Source organism: Hemicordylus capensis, chromosome 4, assembly GCF_027244095.1.
Source record: "Hemicordylus capensis ecotype Gifberg chromosome 4, rHemCap1.1.pri, whole genome shotgun sequence".
Taxonomy (NCBI): domain Eukaryota; kingdom Metazoa; phylum Chordata; class Lepidosauria; order Squamata; family Cordylidae; genus Hemicordylus; species Hemicordylus capensis.
The window spans coordinates 262,901,924-262,918,887 of NC_069660.1; the positions used below are offsets into that span (position 1 = coordinate 262,901,924).

At 45.4% G+C, this 16,964-nt stretch overlaps 1 protein-coding gene across 12 annotated transcripts in view; it reads left to right on the forward strand.

The window, feature by feature from the left end:
* CHD7 (chromodomain helicase DNA binding protein 7) overlaps positions 1–16,964 on the forward strand; it is a 292,592-nt gene that overhangs the window by 211,839 nt on the left and 63,789 nt on the right. For all 12 annotated transcript variants that reach the window (XM_053246208.1, XM_053246203.1, XM_053246209.1 and 9 more), the window contains 4 exons: positions 12,888–13,025; positions 13,121–13,242; positions 13,627–13,870; positions 15,224–15,400. In XM_053246208.1, the coding sequence (XP_053102183.1) occupies positions 12,888–13,025; positions 13,121–13,242; positions 13,627–13,870; positions 15,224–15,400 (681 nt within the window). The remainder of the gene's footprint in view (positions 1–12,887; positions 13,026–13,120; positions 13,243–13,626; positions 13,871–15,223; positions 15,401–16,964) is intronic.

A 16,964-nucleotide genomic window follows, 5' to 3' on the forward strand; every position in this document is an offset into this window, starting at 1 on the left:
CTTACAACTTCTCCAGTCAGAACATTGCCTTTTCTGTGCCTTTGTTGTATTTCTGTTACATTTTATACTGACTAGTAGGTGAGGCCCATCATTGACCAGACAAAAGTCATTTTATATAAATTACACTGCTAGGAAAGTTCAAGAAATGAAGTCCATGAGGCCCTCTAATTTTGTTGGGGTAAGGTTAGCAGAACCTGCAATATTGGAATGATGGAGCTAACCCCCCAATGGATAAACAATCCACTCTCACAGTGAGAGTGGATGGCGCACCCTGAGCATGGAGAGTGGCTGTTTAAACCTCCCCGCGCATCAACTGAGAAGTGCAGAGAAGTGTAAATGTTGACTAGTCACTTTCCCCTCACATCAGCTGATGCCTGAGGCGGTTTAAAGAAGAGACCCAAGAGTGGGTGGAGCAGCCTGCGCCTCTCATGCCACTTCCTTAAATCTCCCCATATGCTAGCTAAGAGGAGAGGGGAGAGTGGTCACTTCAAGTGAATATCATTCTAGTTCAATAGAGTAGAATGCCGCAAGTAACTTAAACTACCCCCTGCAATAACTAAATTGATACACGGGGAGGTGGCCTGCAAATAGGCACAACTGCTATTTGAGGGCCTCCTGAACATGTCATAGAATTTTTTTGATTAACGTGTTTACAAAAGGGAAGTAAAAGAACAGTTTGAAATTCATAGGATTTCAACTGTAAACATTCACTTCATTGACTAATTAGCTTATATGATAAATTTTAATCCTACTAAATTTGAATCTGAGAAAAACCTACGTTTCTTGGACATGATGTCATTTTTCCATTATTGATCTGATTATTGAGTGTTAGAAATCTTTCGAGAGCAAGAACAGTTAAAATGTGATTATATTCAGAATTGTTTCTAAACAGTTGACCAGAGAGCGTATTCCAGTGTGAAAAGTAGTGCATTCCACTAATTTGAGTGGCAAGAATGTGTATGCAAAAATTGTAGGTCATCAGAAAGTATGACATTATTTTGCATGAAATAACCAACTCTTTAAAATATATAAAGGACCAGTAGGTGAGACCTGTTGTTGACTAGGCAGTCTTACGTAGATTAGACTTCTAGGAAAGTTCAATATATTAAATATTTGTAATATGCTTTTTTAAATTAATGTGCTTGCAGATGGGAACTAAAAGATCTGGTACGGGATCCATTGAATCCCTTAGAATGGGTTCTGCGCCTGCGCGGAAGCCTCTCGGTGTCGAGTTTTCACAGCTCCTTTTCGGCGCCTGCACCCCGCCCCACGTGACCACGTGGCTGTTTAAGGCAGGAGGAAGTGCAGGAGGCTCAATTGCTTTGCAACCGCTGTTGGAATCACTTGGTTTCTGCGGCTCCTTCGTGCTAGTTTCCTTGGCTACTTTCGTTTTCGGATTTACTGGTTTTGACTTGGACTGTTCTTTTGGACTGTTCTTACTACCTGATTTTGGATTTTCTGCTATCATTTTGACACGGATTGCGACTGTTTTTGGCTTCTCTAATCTCCTTTGGCTTGGCAAAAGATCGGACTGCTTTTCTGGCTACTGACCTCGGATAGTGAGTACTATGGACGCTCCTAAAGGGAAAAAGAACTTTAAACGCTACACTGAGTGCAAAGCGAAACTGCCCTCACAAGATCGCCACAGCTTGTGTTTGCTGTGTCTGGGCAAGGCCCATAAAACTTCGGCCTGTAAAATATGTCAATCTTTTTCTAAACAGACCAGGAGAAATCGCAAGCTCCGTTTACGGGCCGCTCTATATGACGATGTTTTGGCAGCACCTTCCTCCTCAAAATCTCCCCAGGTGCATGGCTTGAAGGACCTGGGTCCGGCCCAGTCTAAAACTTCGATGCCCCCCGTGAAGGCCCCTAAGTCCTCGAAGAGGCTGGGTGAGAAAATGGCGGCCACTGGTGTCCCCGCCAAAAAGGCATGGCTTTGAACCCAGTCGGAGTTGACGCCTTCTCCGGGGACTGCACAAGACGTGTTCTTTGTCTCCGCATTGAGACCAACTCCCGAAGATTCAACTTCGACACCGTCGATACCGACGACTTCGCAGCGTCCAGTAGCAAAGCTCCACCACAAGCCGAATCCTCGGCATCAAGCACTCCAGCCAGGGCTCCTTCGACGCCGAGACCTGTACCCCACTCGACATCGACAGCCTCAATGTCGACGGTCTCGATACCAACGGAGGCAGTAGAGAAGCTGACGGGATACACAGCCTCGACACCGAGACTGTCAACCTCGGTATCGATATTGACAGAGATTCTGCAGGATACATTGAAAGAAGAGCCCTCAACATCAGTGGTGCTGCTGACGACACTCTCGATATTGGCTACTAGGGACCTAGTGCTGGCACCGACTCACATTCAGTCGACATCGAGGGAGGATGATCAGGCATCTGTGCTAAATACACCAACAAACATCACGACGGTGACCCCACGATTCCGAGCACCAATGACGTTTACTTTGGAGGGAACTGATGTAGAGAACCCTGAGGCACCGCCGCAGGATCCTCTTCTGAAAATGCTAGATCTAATACACCATCCACTTTCCAAGGCTTTCTGCATTCCGAGGAAGATGCTTCCGCCTCTGCCCCGCGGTTGCTTACTGCCGTGCAACTCACAACTTCGACTCTGTGGCACACCTGCGGCTTTAGTCACCAAATGTCCCCGTCAAAAGAGACTGCTTTACCAGGTACCAGCTCGCCTGGTGAGGTAGGTATGACTTCCAGGAAGACCGTACATGGCAAAGGGGTCTGACATCGATACAGAATCCTGCTATACTGTCCGCCCCCTCCCTCTCAGCTGATGTTGCTCCGGTTCCTCCTAAAAAGGTCTTCTTCAATATGAGCACTCATACTAGAACTCATAGTGCTTCAGCACAGACTCAAACAGTTTCAAAGTAGTATTCTAACACCGGCGCGCAAACCGATCCTTTTCCGGTTCCTTTTCCCCCACAGGAAGCGTCTCCATCGCATCGTACTGTTTCGGACCCTGATTCTGGCAATAGTCATCATGGCTCGTCTGATTTTGAATCAGATGCTGAGACAGTAGAATTGGACCCGTCTCTGGATGTGGCGACACCTTCCCACGTATCACCAACGGAAGAATTAAAAGCATATCATTCCCATGTGAAACTTATGGTGAATGCATTAGGACTGGATCTTACTTCACAACTTAAAACTATAGATGATCTAGTTTATAACTTTATGCAAAGGTCTCAATCAGCACACCCTATAGCGCTTCCCTTGTTACCCATCATCACCAATGCAGCACAGTGCGCATGGCAGGTGCCACATTCTTCTACACCGACTTCGAAAAGACTTGAATGACTGTATCGGGTGCAAGAGCAAGATAATACCTACCTGTTTAATCACCCGGTCCCAAACTCCTTAGTTATCTACTATGCTACCTCCAAGTCTGGACGCTGACATACGACCCCTGTGGACAGAGAAGGCAGGAAACTTGATGTGATGGGCAGGAAATTATATTCTACTTCCTGTTTATCCGTAAAGGTTGCTAATTACTCGGCCTGTATGGCAAAGTACAGCTATTGCATTTGGGAGGAACTGGAAAAGGACTTGGATATGTTATCTCTAGTAGAGCTGAAACTTCTATTCCAAAAAACTTTGCAGCAGGCGGGTGACCTTACCTGTCAACAATTGAGCACTGCGAAGCACTTAGCAGAGTTGGAGTCCTGTTCCATCACGACAACTATCACCCTACGTCATCATGCCTGGCTAAGATCAGCCACCCTGAAACAGGACATGAAAGATAAAATAGAAGGTCTGCCATTTGATGGGAAAGGTTTATTCTCAGAGGAGACTGATGCCACCATGGAAAAGATGAAAAAATAAATAAAAATTCACCGCTAAAACTTTCACATCTGTGACCTCACCGGCCACATCCTATGGAAATAAGCATTGTGCCTCTTACCGTCCCTGGTCTACATGCAGACAAGACCGGAGGGACTTCCGTAAGTCTTACCAACCATTCTCTAAACGAGCGACCCAACAGAAAGGGAGATTTTCCTCAGGTCAACGCAACAAACAGACAGACGGGAACAAATAGTGTCTTTGAAGTGCAAAGCAGCCCATCGCTCCTACCTGGGACTCCCCATTGCTTCCACTCCCAGAACACCAGGGAAAATTTAGTCCCGGCCTCCAACATCATGCAACCGGCCCTACTAGCCACCAACACCATCAGGTTTATTGATTGATTGATTGATTGATTGTTGCATTTATATACCGCCTTTCGTTAAAAGACAACCCCATTTTGGCAAGTCATGCGAAAGCATGGTGCAACATAACATCAGATCAGTGAGTCTTGACAATTGTTACATCCGGTTACGCGATAGAATTCAAGACTCAACCAAATTTCAGGGGCATACGCTTCACAAAAGCAACGCTGGCCCTTCTTCATGAGGTTCAGGAATTCCTGCTCAAGAAAGCAATAGTACCAGTGCGATGGGCAAATCGACGGGAGGGCTTTTACTCTCGTTATTTTCAGATACCAAAGAAGGATGGCGGGATTCGACCGATCATGGACTTAAAACACCTAAACAAGTTCATTCGTGTAAAAAGGTATCGAATGACGACGTTATAGGACATCCTACCTCTTCTCCATCAAGAGAGGTGGCTTGTGACGTTAGACTTAAAGGATGCCTACTTTCACATAGGAATCCAGCCCTCCTTTCAGAAGTATCTGTGATTCACTGTGGGGACCTCGCTTTACCAGTACCAAGTACTTCCGTCCGGTCTGTGCACGGCTCCCCGTGTTTTTACCAAGTGCATGGCGGTGGTAGTCGCCCACTTGAGGACAAGGGGTCTGAAACTGTATCCGTACCTGGACAATTGGCTGCTTTCCTCAACAGACAAAGAAGAGTTACTTTTGCAGATAAAGTACATGTTACAGCTTCTCCAGGACCTAGGCATACAAGTCAACTGGAAAAAGTCCAATCTGACGCCAGTTTCAACCATATCGTTCATTGGAGTTCAACTCAGTGATACAGTGGGGAGGGCGTTTCTACCAGAAGACCGCTTTCAGACCATAGCGTCGCTAGTTCAAGTGTTTCAGGCTACACCGTCACAAGCAGCGTGGCACGTCCAACGTCTATTGGGACTGTTGGCTTCTCGCAGGTCAACCGTGCGATACACGCTCCTGAAAATGAGGAAACTGCAATTGTGGTTCGTGTCCTCCTTCAATCTGCTCAGGGACAGGCTCATGAAACTTGTCTGTACCGTGGCCAATTCTCCGATCTCTTTCCTGGTGGACACGAAGCTCCAACCTGCTCAGGGGGGTTCCATTTCAGGCCCAGCTTCCGTCGGTGTGGGTCACGACGGATGCCTCTTTTCAAGGTTGGGGTGGACACTGCAATGCTGCCACTACTCAGGGCCTTTGGACTCTCAATCAACGTCTACTACACATAAACTTTCTGGAGCTGCTGGCAGTTTTTCAAACCATGAAAGCCTTCCTTCCAATGCTGCGAGGACGAGTGGTCCAGTTACAATTGGACAATACCACTGCCATAGCCTACCTCAACAGACAGGGGGGCACGGTCTCCAGATCGCTCTGTGCACTCAGCATTCAGATCTGGCATTGGTGCATCAAGAACAGCATTACACCTGTGGCAATACACATAAAGGGGTCAGACAATGTATTGGCAGATGATCTCAGCTGTTCGTTCTCCATAGACCACCACGGGTGGGAACTGAACAACCATTACCTCCAATTGATCTTCGATCTCTGGGGCCACCCGGAGATAGATTTGTTTGCTACAACACAAAATGCGAAATGCAGGCTGTTCTGCTCCAGAGTGGGACACTATCCACATTCTGTGGGGGATGAGTTCCAAATAGACTGGTCACTCCATCGCTCTTATATGTTCCCGCCCTTGCCACTCGTGAGCAGAGTGATAGCTCGTCTCCTGCACACTCCAGCAAGATGCATCTTGATCGCACCGTGCTGGCCACGCCAACCATGGTTTCCGCATTTACTCAGACTGACCCTGCACACTTACCAGAGACTACCGAACCGCCCGGAGCTACTAATCCAAGAGGACAGCCAAGTATTGCATCCCGAAGTTCACTACAACTGACAGCGTGGCGGATCAACTGCAAAAGAGGATCTTACTAAACGAGCGCAAACCCTCTACAAGGCGGAACTGTGCTAGCAAGTGGAAGAGATTTGCATCTTATGCACAAATGTATGGGTTCCGTCCCAAACGAGCCACCATATGGGAAGTCTTGCTTTATTTAACGAGCCTTAAAACATCGGGTCTTTCTAATGTGTCCACACGAATTCATCTAGCGGCTCTCTCGTCTAGACATGCGGGATGGGATGGCAAGACATTGTTCTCCCATTCCTCCTGTAAGAGTTTCCTGAGAGGCCTCACGAATCTCTACCCTCCCATACGCAAACCAGTCGAGCCTTGGAGCATCTCTCTGGTCCTCTCTGCTCTAACAGAGCCACCATTCGAGCCAATGAATACGGCAACTCTTCACCATGTCTCCTTGAAAACGGCCTTTTTGGTGGCTATCACCACTGCCCACAGGGTGAGCGAGCTGACCGCCCTCTGTATGGACGTGCCTTACACTCAGAAAAAGTTCTCCTGCGTCTGGACATCGCATTTGTACGCAAGGTGGTTTCGGATTTCCATGTCAATCAAGACATAGTTCTGCCCACGTTCTTCAATTCTCTGTCCCCGCCTTTGGAAAAGGCTCTCCGCTCTTTCGACATCTGTAGAGTATTGCTCTATTATCTCTCGAGAACAAAGCAATTCCGGAAGTCCAAAAAGTTACTGATATCATACAAGGGTTCTTCTATGGGTCAAGTGCTGTCCAGACAGCGTCTATCACATTGGCTAGTGGAAGCCATTCACCTTACCTACTCAATACAGGGAGTACCGGCACCAAAATCTATCAAGGCACATTCCATAGAGCATATGGCACTTCTGCAGCTTTTCTGTCTGGGGTGTCCTTCCCAGATATCTGCAAGGCTGCTACTTGGTCATTTGATGAACCTTTTATGAAACACTACGCTATTGACCTACGGTCTGCTGCGGAGGCGAACTTTGGGAGAGGAGTCCTTAAAAGGATGTTGCAATAATTCACTGCTCCCTCCTCCTTTTGGAGCTAACTAAACACCCATTCTAATGGATTCAACGGATCCCGTACCAGATAAACAGGTTGCTCACCTGTAACTGATGATCTGGTAGAGATCTGTTGATATCCATTAGACCAGACCTGCTCAACTTAGGCCCCCCAGCTGTTTTTGGGACTACAACTCCCATAATCCCCAGACACAGAGGACAATAGCCAGGGATTATGGGAGTTGTAGGCCAACATCTGCAGGAGGGCCAAAGTTGAGCAGGCCTGCATTAGACCCTCCTGAACCTCCCCTCTGCAGTGCACCATAGGTTTATTAAGTACAATTACCATATCTACGACTGCTTCGGCGGTCTCCAAGGAACTGAGCTGCCTGCGCTTCTTCCCACCTTAAATAGTCACGTGGGGTAGGGCGCAGGCGCCGAAAAGGAGCTGTGAAAACTTGACACCGAGAGGCTTCCGCACAGGCGCAGAACCCATTCTAATGGATATCAACGGATCTCTACCAGATCATCAGTTACGGGTGAGCAACCTGTTTAACAGTTTGAAATTCATAGGATTTTAAATTCAAACATTATTCAATTTATTATGCAATGACCATATATGGTTAATTTTATTCATAGTAAATGAGAAAGATTTTCTTCTTTTCTTTGACATTAGTTGTTTTGGAATTATTGATCTGATTATTGACCAAAATCTGTTGAAAACAATAACAAAATAATATTATTAATTCAAAATTTCTGCTTTAAATAATTTCTAGGGTTTTTTAAACATGTCCCCAAGCATATGCCAATGTAGTGGTGCATTCAGCTTATTTAAGTGGCAGGAGTTTTCATGCAAAATTTGATATCCGTAGGTAATCAGGAAGTATGATATTCAGAAGAAAAACTATCAATAGTATTACCTTTTTTTTTGCCTCAGTGTGTGCATAGATGAATAGATTGCTTCATAGAGTAGCTATTAACCTGTTATTACTTTTTATTAAAAGTGTCATTATAAATTGGTAGCTTCTGTGTTAATAGAAGGCTGCTTACTGGGACTTTTTTGCTTATAAATATGTGGAGAAAATGGTTATTGTAAAAATATTTTACATAGATTTTCAATCATGGAAATATTTTTCTTCTGCATAGTTTGTGCCTCACACCCTCGGTCTTTGCGCCTGTGCAGAGACCAATTCGGAATATTCCAAGCTTCTTTGAGTTCAGGCATGAGCCCCTCCCACATCCCTTTATGCACCTGTGTGAGGCTCCTGTTCCCTAGTCTTTCTTTGTTCTCCAACAAGTAGACACCACTCTGAGCTTAAAAGAGAGAGGGAGGAAGAAGGGGGAGAAATAGAGAGTTCCGCTAAGTTTATTTACCCTGCTATCGTTTTCATTATATCCCATTATTTTTCTATTATGCTACTCTTTCCTATTAGAGTTTCCTCTCCTGTTTGTTTGCATTTTCATTTCCCTCACCACCACCACTACTCCTCATTTGGGGACCTAGTCCTTGTATGAGCCTGAAAGTAACTTTTAAAAGGTGTACCCGCTGTGCTTCCATCTACGGACGGCCACAGTCAGTGTTTGTTCTGCCTAGGGGAATAGTACATAGTAGGAACTTGTGACCACTGCCTAAATTTTAGCCAAACAAGCCTGTAAAAATAGGGATTTGAGACTTTGTTCATGGCTGTAGAAACAGGCCTTGCTCTCCTCAAAGGCAATAGCGTCGAAAACCATGCAAGCCTTGGTGGATGAACACTCCACCCCTTCTGCGTCAATGGCGGCCTCACTTTTGGTAACCACACTGGCTTAACATTCAGGACATAGCACGCTCCTGAAGCTGAACTCAGAGCCCACGGCTTCTTCAGGTTCAATGCCAGAACAGGCAATTCAGGCTCCTCTTCTCCCAGTAAAACCTCCTCAGAAAAAAAAGAGAAAAGTATTCCACAACCTTAAATGTCGGGATCTAGTTGCACCCAGCCAAGACCAAAAGAAACGGCCAGCATCGGACGATCCAGCTTCATGCCCCAAAAATAAATGCTCCAATCCTTCAGATTCAACTGCCGTACAACCGCTCCCAGCCTTGGTCGACCATTCAGCCAGGACAGAGATCCCTGATTTTGGTGTTCTCAGTATCGGATGATGTGGACCCTGTCTTCGATCTCTAAGAGTTGGAGGCAGAACTTGAACGGGCAATGCAGGAAACCCAAGAAGAACCGGAATATGTGGCCAAAGTAATGGCCACCTCTGTTGCTCTCCACCGCCAGCCTGACTTCGGTCTTCTGGTCTCACTCAGAAAGCTTGTGCCTGCATTGAAGATCTCCCATTAGAAGGGGATGTGCAGTTTGGTGAAAAGATGGACAAGACCTTACAGAAAGTCCAAAAGTTGTGTCATACGGTTCACTCAATATGCTTCCAACCTCAGACTTCCCATACCCACAGACAGGCCCAAACAGCAGCCATGCCAAAATCCTTCATACCCGTCCTCCAACCTTTGGTTCCCCCAGATTCCTGCAGTATGGACAAAAGCAGCAATTCCAGTATAATAAGCCGCCACTTCAAAAACAGCGCACTCAACCTACCTATCCGAAGAAGCAATGACTTCTCCTGATCAGCCCGAGTTGGTACTTGCCTATCCCCTTACTTACCAGCTTGGGAGAAAATTACTACTGACTCAAGGATCCTTAAGATCATCAGGATAGGCTATGCACTGGAGTTCTCATCTGACCCCCATCCTTACTCCCCTCCCCTCACCACCGCCTCTACAGAGACACTGAGAAACTAGGTTACTTTCTATTACAAAAAGATGTAATTGAACCCATACCGCCAACAGCCAGCACAAGGCTTTACTCCCCATACTTTGTAGTCCCCATATCAGATGGAGGCATACATACCATTCTCGACCTCAGAGGCCTGAACTCTTGCATCATGTACAAACACTTCTGTATGGTGACTATCCCAGTCATCCTGCAAAGAAGTGTGATTTGTAGCCCTAGACCTCAAGGATGCCTATTATCACCTAACCCTCAGATCTCAGCATCGAAGATTCCTCTGCTTCAAAATCGGCGATGCCACTTATCAATTCAAGTCTCTTCCCTTCGGACTTGGCTCAGCCCCCCAGGTCTTTACAAAATGTATGGGACCAGTGATGGCCTTCCTTCAAGAGGAAGAAGTCTAACTTTTCCCATTCTTGAACAACTGGTTGATAGTGGCAGACTCCCCCACAGAAGTCACTGTGTCTGTACACTTCACAATCAAGTCTCTCAATGACCTGGGTCTCACTGTCAATTATGGGAAGTCACAGCTTATTCCCACCACCCCAATAGTGTTTTTTGGACTACTCTTCCACTCTTGTCATGCCAAGATTTTCCTTCTGCATTGCAGGATCCACACCCTACTGACCTTGGCTTCCAGAGTCGCTTCCAGCATGTACCATTCAGCAAGAACTATCCAATGACTCCTAGGCCACATGGCCTCCACTATACATGTCCTCTCATGCACGACTCCGTTCTTGAGTTCTACAAGGTTGGTTCCTTCACAACTTCAGTCACCAGAACAACTATCTTTCCATGATCCTATGGTTGCCCCCCATGTGCGCCACTCTCTTCAGTGGTGGACGAGCCCCCGCCATCTTTCCATGGGCATACCCTTCCACCCCACCCCACCCCGAAAAGCCAACCCATATACTTACCGCGCCTCCAAAGCCGGCTGGGGAGCACACATGCAAGATCTGCATCTCAGAGACCTCTGGTCCCCATCTGAGGCATGCCACCATATCAATTTCCTAGGACTCCTTGCCATCTGCAAAGCCCTCAGAGGGTTTCTCCCCCTCCTTTGCAACTCTGTGGTAACGATTCAAACAGACAGTACCACAGTGAAAGCATATATAAATAGGCAAGGAGGCACGGGTTCCAGAACCCTCATGCACCTTACAATGACTCTATGGGCATGGTACATTACGCTTCCCCGCACAGTCCATATTTGCTGCGTGGCCAACTCTGAAGCAAACGCCTTGAGCAGGCTCCACATAGACATGCACAAATGGCGTATGGCTAAGACGGTGCTACTTCCCCTCTTCAAAATGTAGGGAACACCAACAATAGACCTTTTTGCATCTACATTCAACGCCCAGTGCCCCCTCTTTTGCTCCAGAGCGGGCAAAGGGCAAGATTCACTGGGAGATGTGTTTGCCATATCCTGGAAAGGTCTCTTTGCCTACCTCTTGCCGCGGGTACTCCTCAGAATACAACATAATGGCCTAGACTGCATCCTCATTGCCCCTTGGTGGCCTCACCACCCATGGTTTCCCACCCTACTACGACTATCATCCGGCATGTACATGCCCCTTCCATGGCACCCTCGCCTCCTCACACAAGTGGACAGCAAGATTCTGCACCCTGATTTGCACAACCCCAAACTCACAGCATGGAGAATACAGCTGCCTTTCTACCCGAACTCCAGAAGATTCTCCTAGCGGCCAGAAAGCTTTCAATGCGCACTTCTTATTCCTTGAAGTGGAAAAGTTTCCAGTTGTTCCTGACAGAGACAGCTCAACCCACTGATCCGTTGACTACTGCTACCATTTGTTGCGTACCTTCTTCATCTGAAAGAAAAGGGACTTAAGACTCCGTCCCTCTGCGTTCACCTAGCAGCAATCTAGGTCCATATGCTATCCACCAACCTTTCCTGGTTCCAAGACCCGATGGTAAAACAATTTCTGAAAGGATTTGAAGACGATTTTTTCTGGATGGCCCTGTAATGGCGCCGGCATGTTATCTCTCATTAGTACTATCTTGTCTAATAAATCCTCCATTTGAACCCCTAGCAACTGCTCATCCCTGCCTACTCTCCTGGAAGGTGGCATTCCTGGTCATGATTATGTCTGCCCGCTGAGTAAATGAACTCCAGGCTCTCTGGGTGGACCCTCCCTACCTAGTCTTCCATAGAGACAAAGTTGTATTGTGACCCACTATCGCTTTCTTACCAAAAGTTGTATCTTCATTTCATTGTTCTCAACTGTTCTCCCAATGTTTTTTCTTACGCCATTGGATCTCCAGGTAAGTCTCAGCTTGTGATGCGCCCAAGGGTGTAAGGCACAGAAGACCACACAGAAGAACAACAGGTTGCTTACCTGTAACTTTAGTTCTTCTAGTGGTCATCTGTGCTCATACACACCCTCCCTCCTCCCCTCTCTTTTGGTTCAGTTACTGGCGGACTCAGAGACTGGGGAACAGGAGCCTTGCACAGGCACATAAGGGGATAGAGGCAGGACTCTCGCCTGAACTTGAAGCTTGGAATGTTCTGAATTGGTCTCTGTGCAGGTGCAAAGCCCGAGTGTGTAAGAGTACTGATGACCACTAGAAGAACTAAAGTTACAGGAAAGCCACCTGTTGTTATTCTGATTTTCCATAGTAGCTTATTCTGGAAGGTAGTATTTCAGTCAGCTAGTAAAATGTATGGCTATAATATTGTGTCAACATATTAGTTTGGTGAATTGCTTGCTTGTTGAACTGTTTGTGCCACTAAAAGTGTATTGTTACTAAAATACATTGAATAAGTCTTATCTAGGGCAGGGGTTCCCAACCTGTAGACTACAGATGTTGCTGAACTACAGCTCCCATCATCCCCAACTACAATTTATTGTGGCTGGAGATGATGGGAGATGTAGCTCATAAACATCTGCAGTACTACAAGGTGGGAATCCCTGATCTCGTGGATTCTGATTAATAATATAGTATGCTTAAAGAAGAAAACACTGGCTCTCATATATTCTAATTTCTGTTTCTTAATTTTTAAAAAGCCTGTGACTCATTATTTGGTGAAATGGTGTTCACTTCCGTATGAAGACAGCACGTGGGAATTAAAGCAAGACATAGACCAAGTTAAGATTGAAGAATTTGAGAAACTAATGTCTAGGGAGCCAGAAACAGAACGTGTGGTAAGATTTGGCTCTAGATGGAAGATGCTTCTTAAAAATAGCATAGTAATGTGGTTTTTTGAAACCACTAATGTGATTTGCTGTATTTGAAACAGGAGCGACCTCCTGCTGATGACTGGAAGAAGTCGGAGAGTTCCAGGGAGTATAAAAATAACAACAAACTCAGGGAATACCAGTTGGAAGGAGTAAATTGGCTTCTTTTCAATTGGTACAACACGTACGTAAGCTTCCTGTATTATAAAAGTACTAAATTAGAACAGATAAAGTACTAAATTAGAACAGAATGCATAGCTTGTCAAGTTTAGTATCCTGCATTATTAGCTATGGAGTGTATTTTTAATGTTTTATAGAGAAATATATTGATAAATCCATGAATTTTGTGACTGAAGTATGTGCAAATTGTGGGGAGAATATTTTAAACATAAATTTACAATATTCCAATCAATTACTCTACCACCCACCCCCACCAAACCCCCCACTTCCTTACATTTTGGCCTGGGTTAATGGAATTCTTCCCACTACAATTAAAATAAACAAATATGTTTTGTAGAATCCCATTTTGGGAGCTGAACTTTATTTAAACGTTGTTTATCCTTTACAGGCGAAACTGCATTTTAGCAGATGAAATGGGATTGGGGAAAACTATCCAATCAATTACATTTCTCTATGAGATATATTTGAAAGGAATCCATGGTCCTTTTTTGGTTATTGCCCCATTGTCCACAATTCCTAACTGGGAAAGGGAATTCCGTACCTGGACAGAATTGAATGTTGTTGTTTATCATGGGAGTCAAGCCAGCAGACGGACCATTCAGTCGTATGAAATGTACTTCAAAGACCCACAGGTAAAAGTTCTTACTGTAATGACACACCACTTTGTAGAAAGTTTATGTTCCTTTTGCTAGGCCACTGCCTTCATCATTAGAAAAAGATTTTCAAAGGATATTTTCCAATGACTTTTTTGGTATTGTTTCTCCTTGTGTCTATATTATTTGAATTGCTAAAGTGAGGGTGAAAAGCAGGGGTGTTTTTTAAAAATCTGTGCTTTGGAAAAACAAGTGAGACTCCCAGACATATATTTACTGCATGCTATCAGTATCCTTTACTAGAATATATATTGGTACTTTAAAAAAAGCCCAATGTTAGTACTTGGGCTCCTAGGGGGTACTTGGAGCCCTCTTATCTCCTCATTCCTGTCTCAGGATCACCAACTTGAAACAGACACATCCTCAGCTATGTGTGTACTGTAGAAGGCAGGTAGGAGGGTGATGACCCTCCCCTGCTCCCAAATGGCTGGCTGTATGGACACCTCATTATATGGGTCCCTGTGGACCCCTCCCCTCAGCTTGACTAACAGGCTTCAGAATACTAAAATTAAGTACCCCCATTGAAATTAGCCCATTACCCATTAATTTCAGTAAGGCTGCTAATGACTAACAGTGTGGATGGGAGCCTGTGACAGGAGTACTTTATGTATATATTACCCCTGCTAACTTGGCAAAGAGGCACCTTTGAACATGGTGATTCTCTTTATTTAGCAGGGGGAGAGTAACTGGCCCTATCCCTCCCCATCACAGTACCTCCAGTGACTGTTGCTGGTGTCTATCTTATGTTTCTTTTTAGCCATTTTTGGAAGGGCGGTATAGAAATTGAATTAATAATAATAATAATAATAATATATGCTTATACATGTACAAATGTAAATATTGGATCATTTCAGTTGGAGTACTCATGAGTAAGATAGTGCAGATGTAAGCTAGGGGCTGAAGTAGCGTATCTCAAATCATAGATTTATTCTCTCTCTCTCCATCTCTATCTATCTCTCTTCTGGGATACCTTAGCTGAAGTTTGTGACACGAGGAGTACATTTGTTTTAAAAGTTTAGGAAACCCTGCATTAGACCATCTGCAAATTAAGAGCTGGGATTAAGTATTTCCAGTAACTTCTATCCTTATTTTCAGTGTCTTAAACAAAATTATCGTAATTTTTGGCAGAAACACCGCATCTGCATAAATGCTGCTGCTAAATGGAACATAATGAGCACTGGGTGCCAATTTAGAAATTGTTGTTGGCATTTCTGTTGTTCACCACCTAGAGTCTTTGAAGGAGGCAGTATACAAGAAGTTTCAATAAATAAAAAAAATAAAAATCACTTTGATTAGACTGTCACATTGGTCAAAATTCTTCTCTACCTTTAGGGTCGTGCAATTAAGGGGTCATACAAATTTCATGCCATCATCACTACATTTGAAATGATTTTGACTGATTGTCCCGAGCTCCGTAACATTCCATGGCGCTGTGTGGTGATTGATGAAGCCCACAGGCTTAAGAACAGAAATTGCAAGCTACTGGAAGGCCTGAAGATGATGGACCTGGTGAGTATTGCTATTTCTAATGAAATTTCTGCTATAAATGAACTCAGAACCAATACAGTTCTCATTTCCATTTCTTTCCCATAATTTATGTCCTGGTTCCACCCACTGTAAGCTGATCATGCCTTGCCAGGACTGGCACCAGGGGCAGTGCTTTCATGGGGCAAGGTGAGGCGGTCCCCTTGACCAGCAAATTACTGGGATGCCAGCAGGGCAGCAAAATGTCCTCTGCTGCTGCCATCAGAGCAACTCTTTAGAACTGCTCTGACCCTTACAAATAAGGAGCGCACATATACCCTGCCCTGGCACCACTTTCAAAACTTAGGAAGGCAGCTATAAAAGGGAGCTGGTTCTCCCTTTGAAAGGATCATGGGGCAAGGCAGCATTTGGCACCTCTCCCCAGGTTCCACAAAACCTTGGGCCACACCTGGCTTGCACAGTCCAAGCTATCACTGGAAAAGAGAGAGGCCTGGGAGCACAAGGGATTGCTGAAGCTTGTAGGGGCACAAGATTCTTGGGCGGCGGGAGCACTGTCAGTTGAGCACTGCACTGTTGTTACGAGGTGGTGCTGTGCCCCTCTTTTTGGTACCCCAGGCAGAGGTTATAAAAACAAGCAGTCCTTCCAGAAATAATGGAAACTTGCAATCAGGAAACTGGATAATAATTGATTTTATTGAATATAGATAATGAGGCTTTCATGATCTGGCCATATGGCACTGGACACTTAAGATGAAATACGTGCCTAGGTGCTCTTGCTTGACCTGCAGTTTTGATTACCTGGCTGATTAATGAATATATAGATATAGATATGTGTCTGTGCTGGCTATATGTGTGCTTATACTACATTTAGTTTTTAGGGAGAAGGGGAGCAAGCAAGGGGAAGACAAGACAAGCAGTGTCAGAGAGAAATCAGGCATAAAAGTAAGAAAGGTCAGTACAGAGGTCTAAAAAGACTGGGGGAAGCTAGACATTGAACCCCAGCTGAACTCGAGTCCCTTGAGTGACTTAGAGTCAGTCAGAAGACTGGATAAAAGAACAAAGCATGTGTAGACATCAGTAGAGGAAGACTATGGGGATTAGACTAGATGACCACAGGGATCGGACCAACTGGCAAGGCATTCCTGAACAAGTATGTGGAGCAAAAGAAAGCTGAGCCTATTTGGACTCCCGAGGGCTAGCGGGGTGTACTTGAGAAAGGAACTCAACTAGCTTCAGATTCCTGGTCCAGGAAGGTCTGGAGAAGGGGGGAAGTGAGACCAAAGGGAAAGGTAAACAGTATTCAGCTTGAACTGGGTTAACAGAGAGCAAGAAGGGTCAACACAGATCAGAGTGTGAAAAGACCTTGAACCCAAACAGGTGTGGGGACATAGAGGGAGTTGGGGGTCAGTCCAAGGATCAGAGGGAGGGAGTAAGACAAACATGGATACATCACTGGGAGAACAAGACAGTGTGGGTCACAGTAGAGAACCACATGGGGACCCAGACCTACCTGGGCCGGGGAGCCGAACCCATTTGGACTCCCATAGGAGTCCAATGGAGGAGTCCAGTGGAGGGGAGTGCTGCTCCC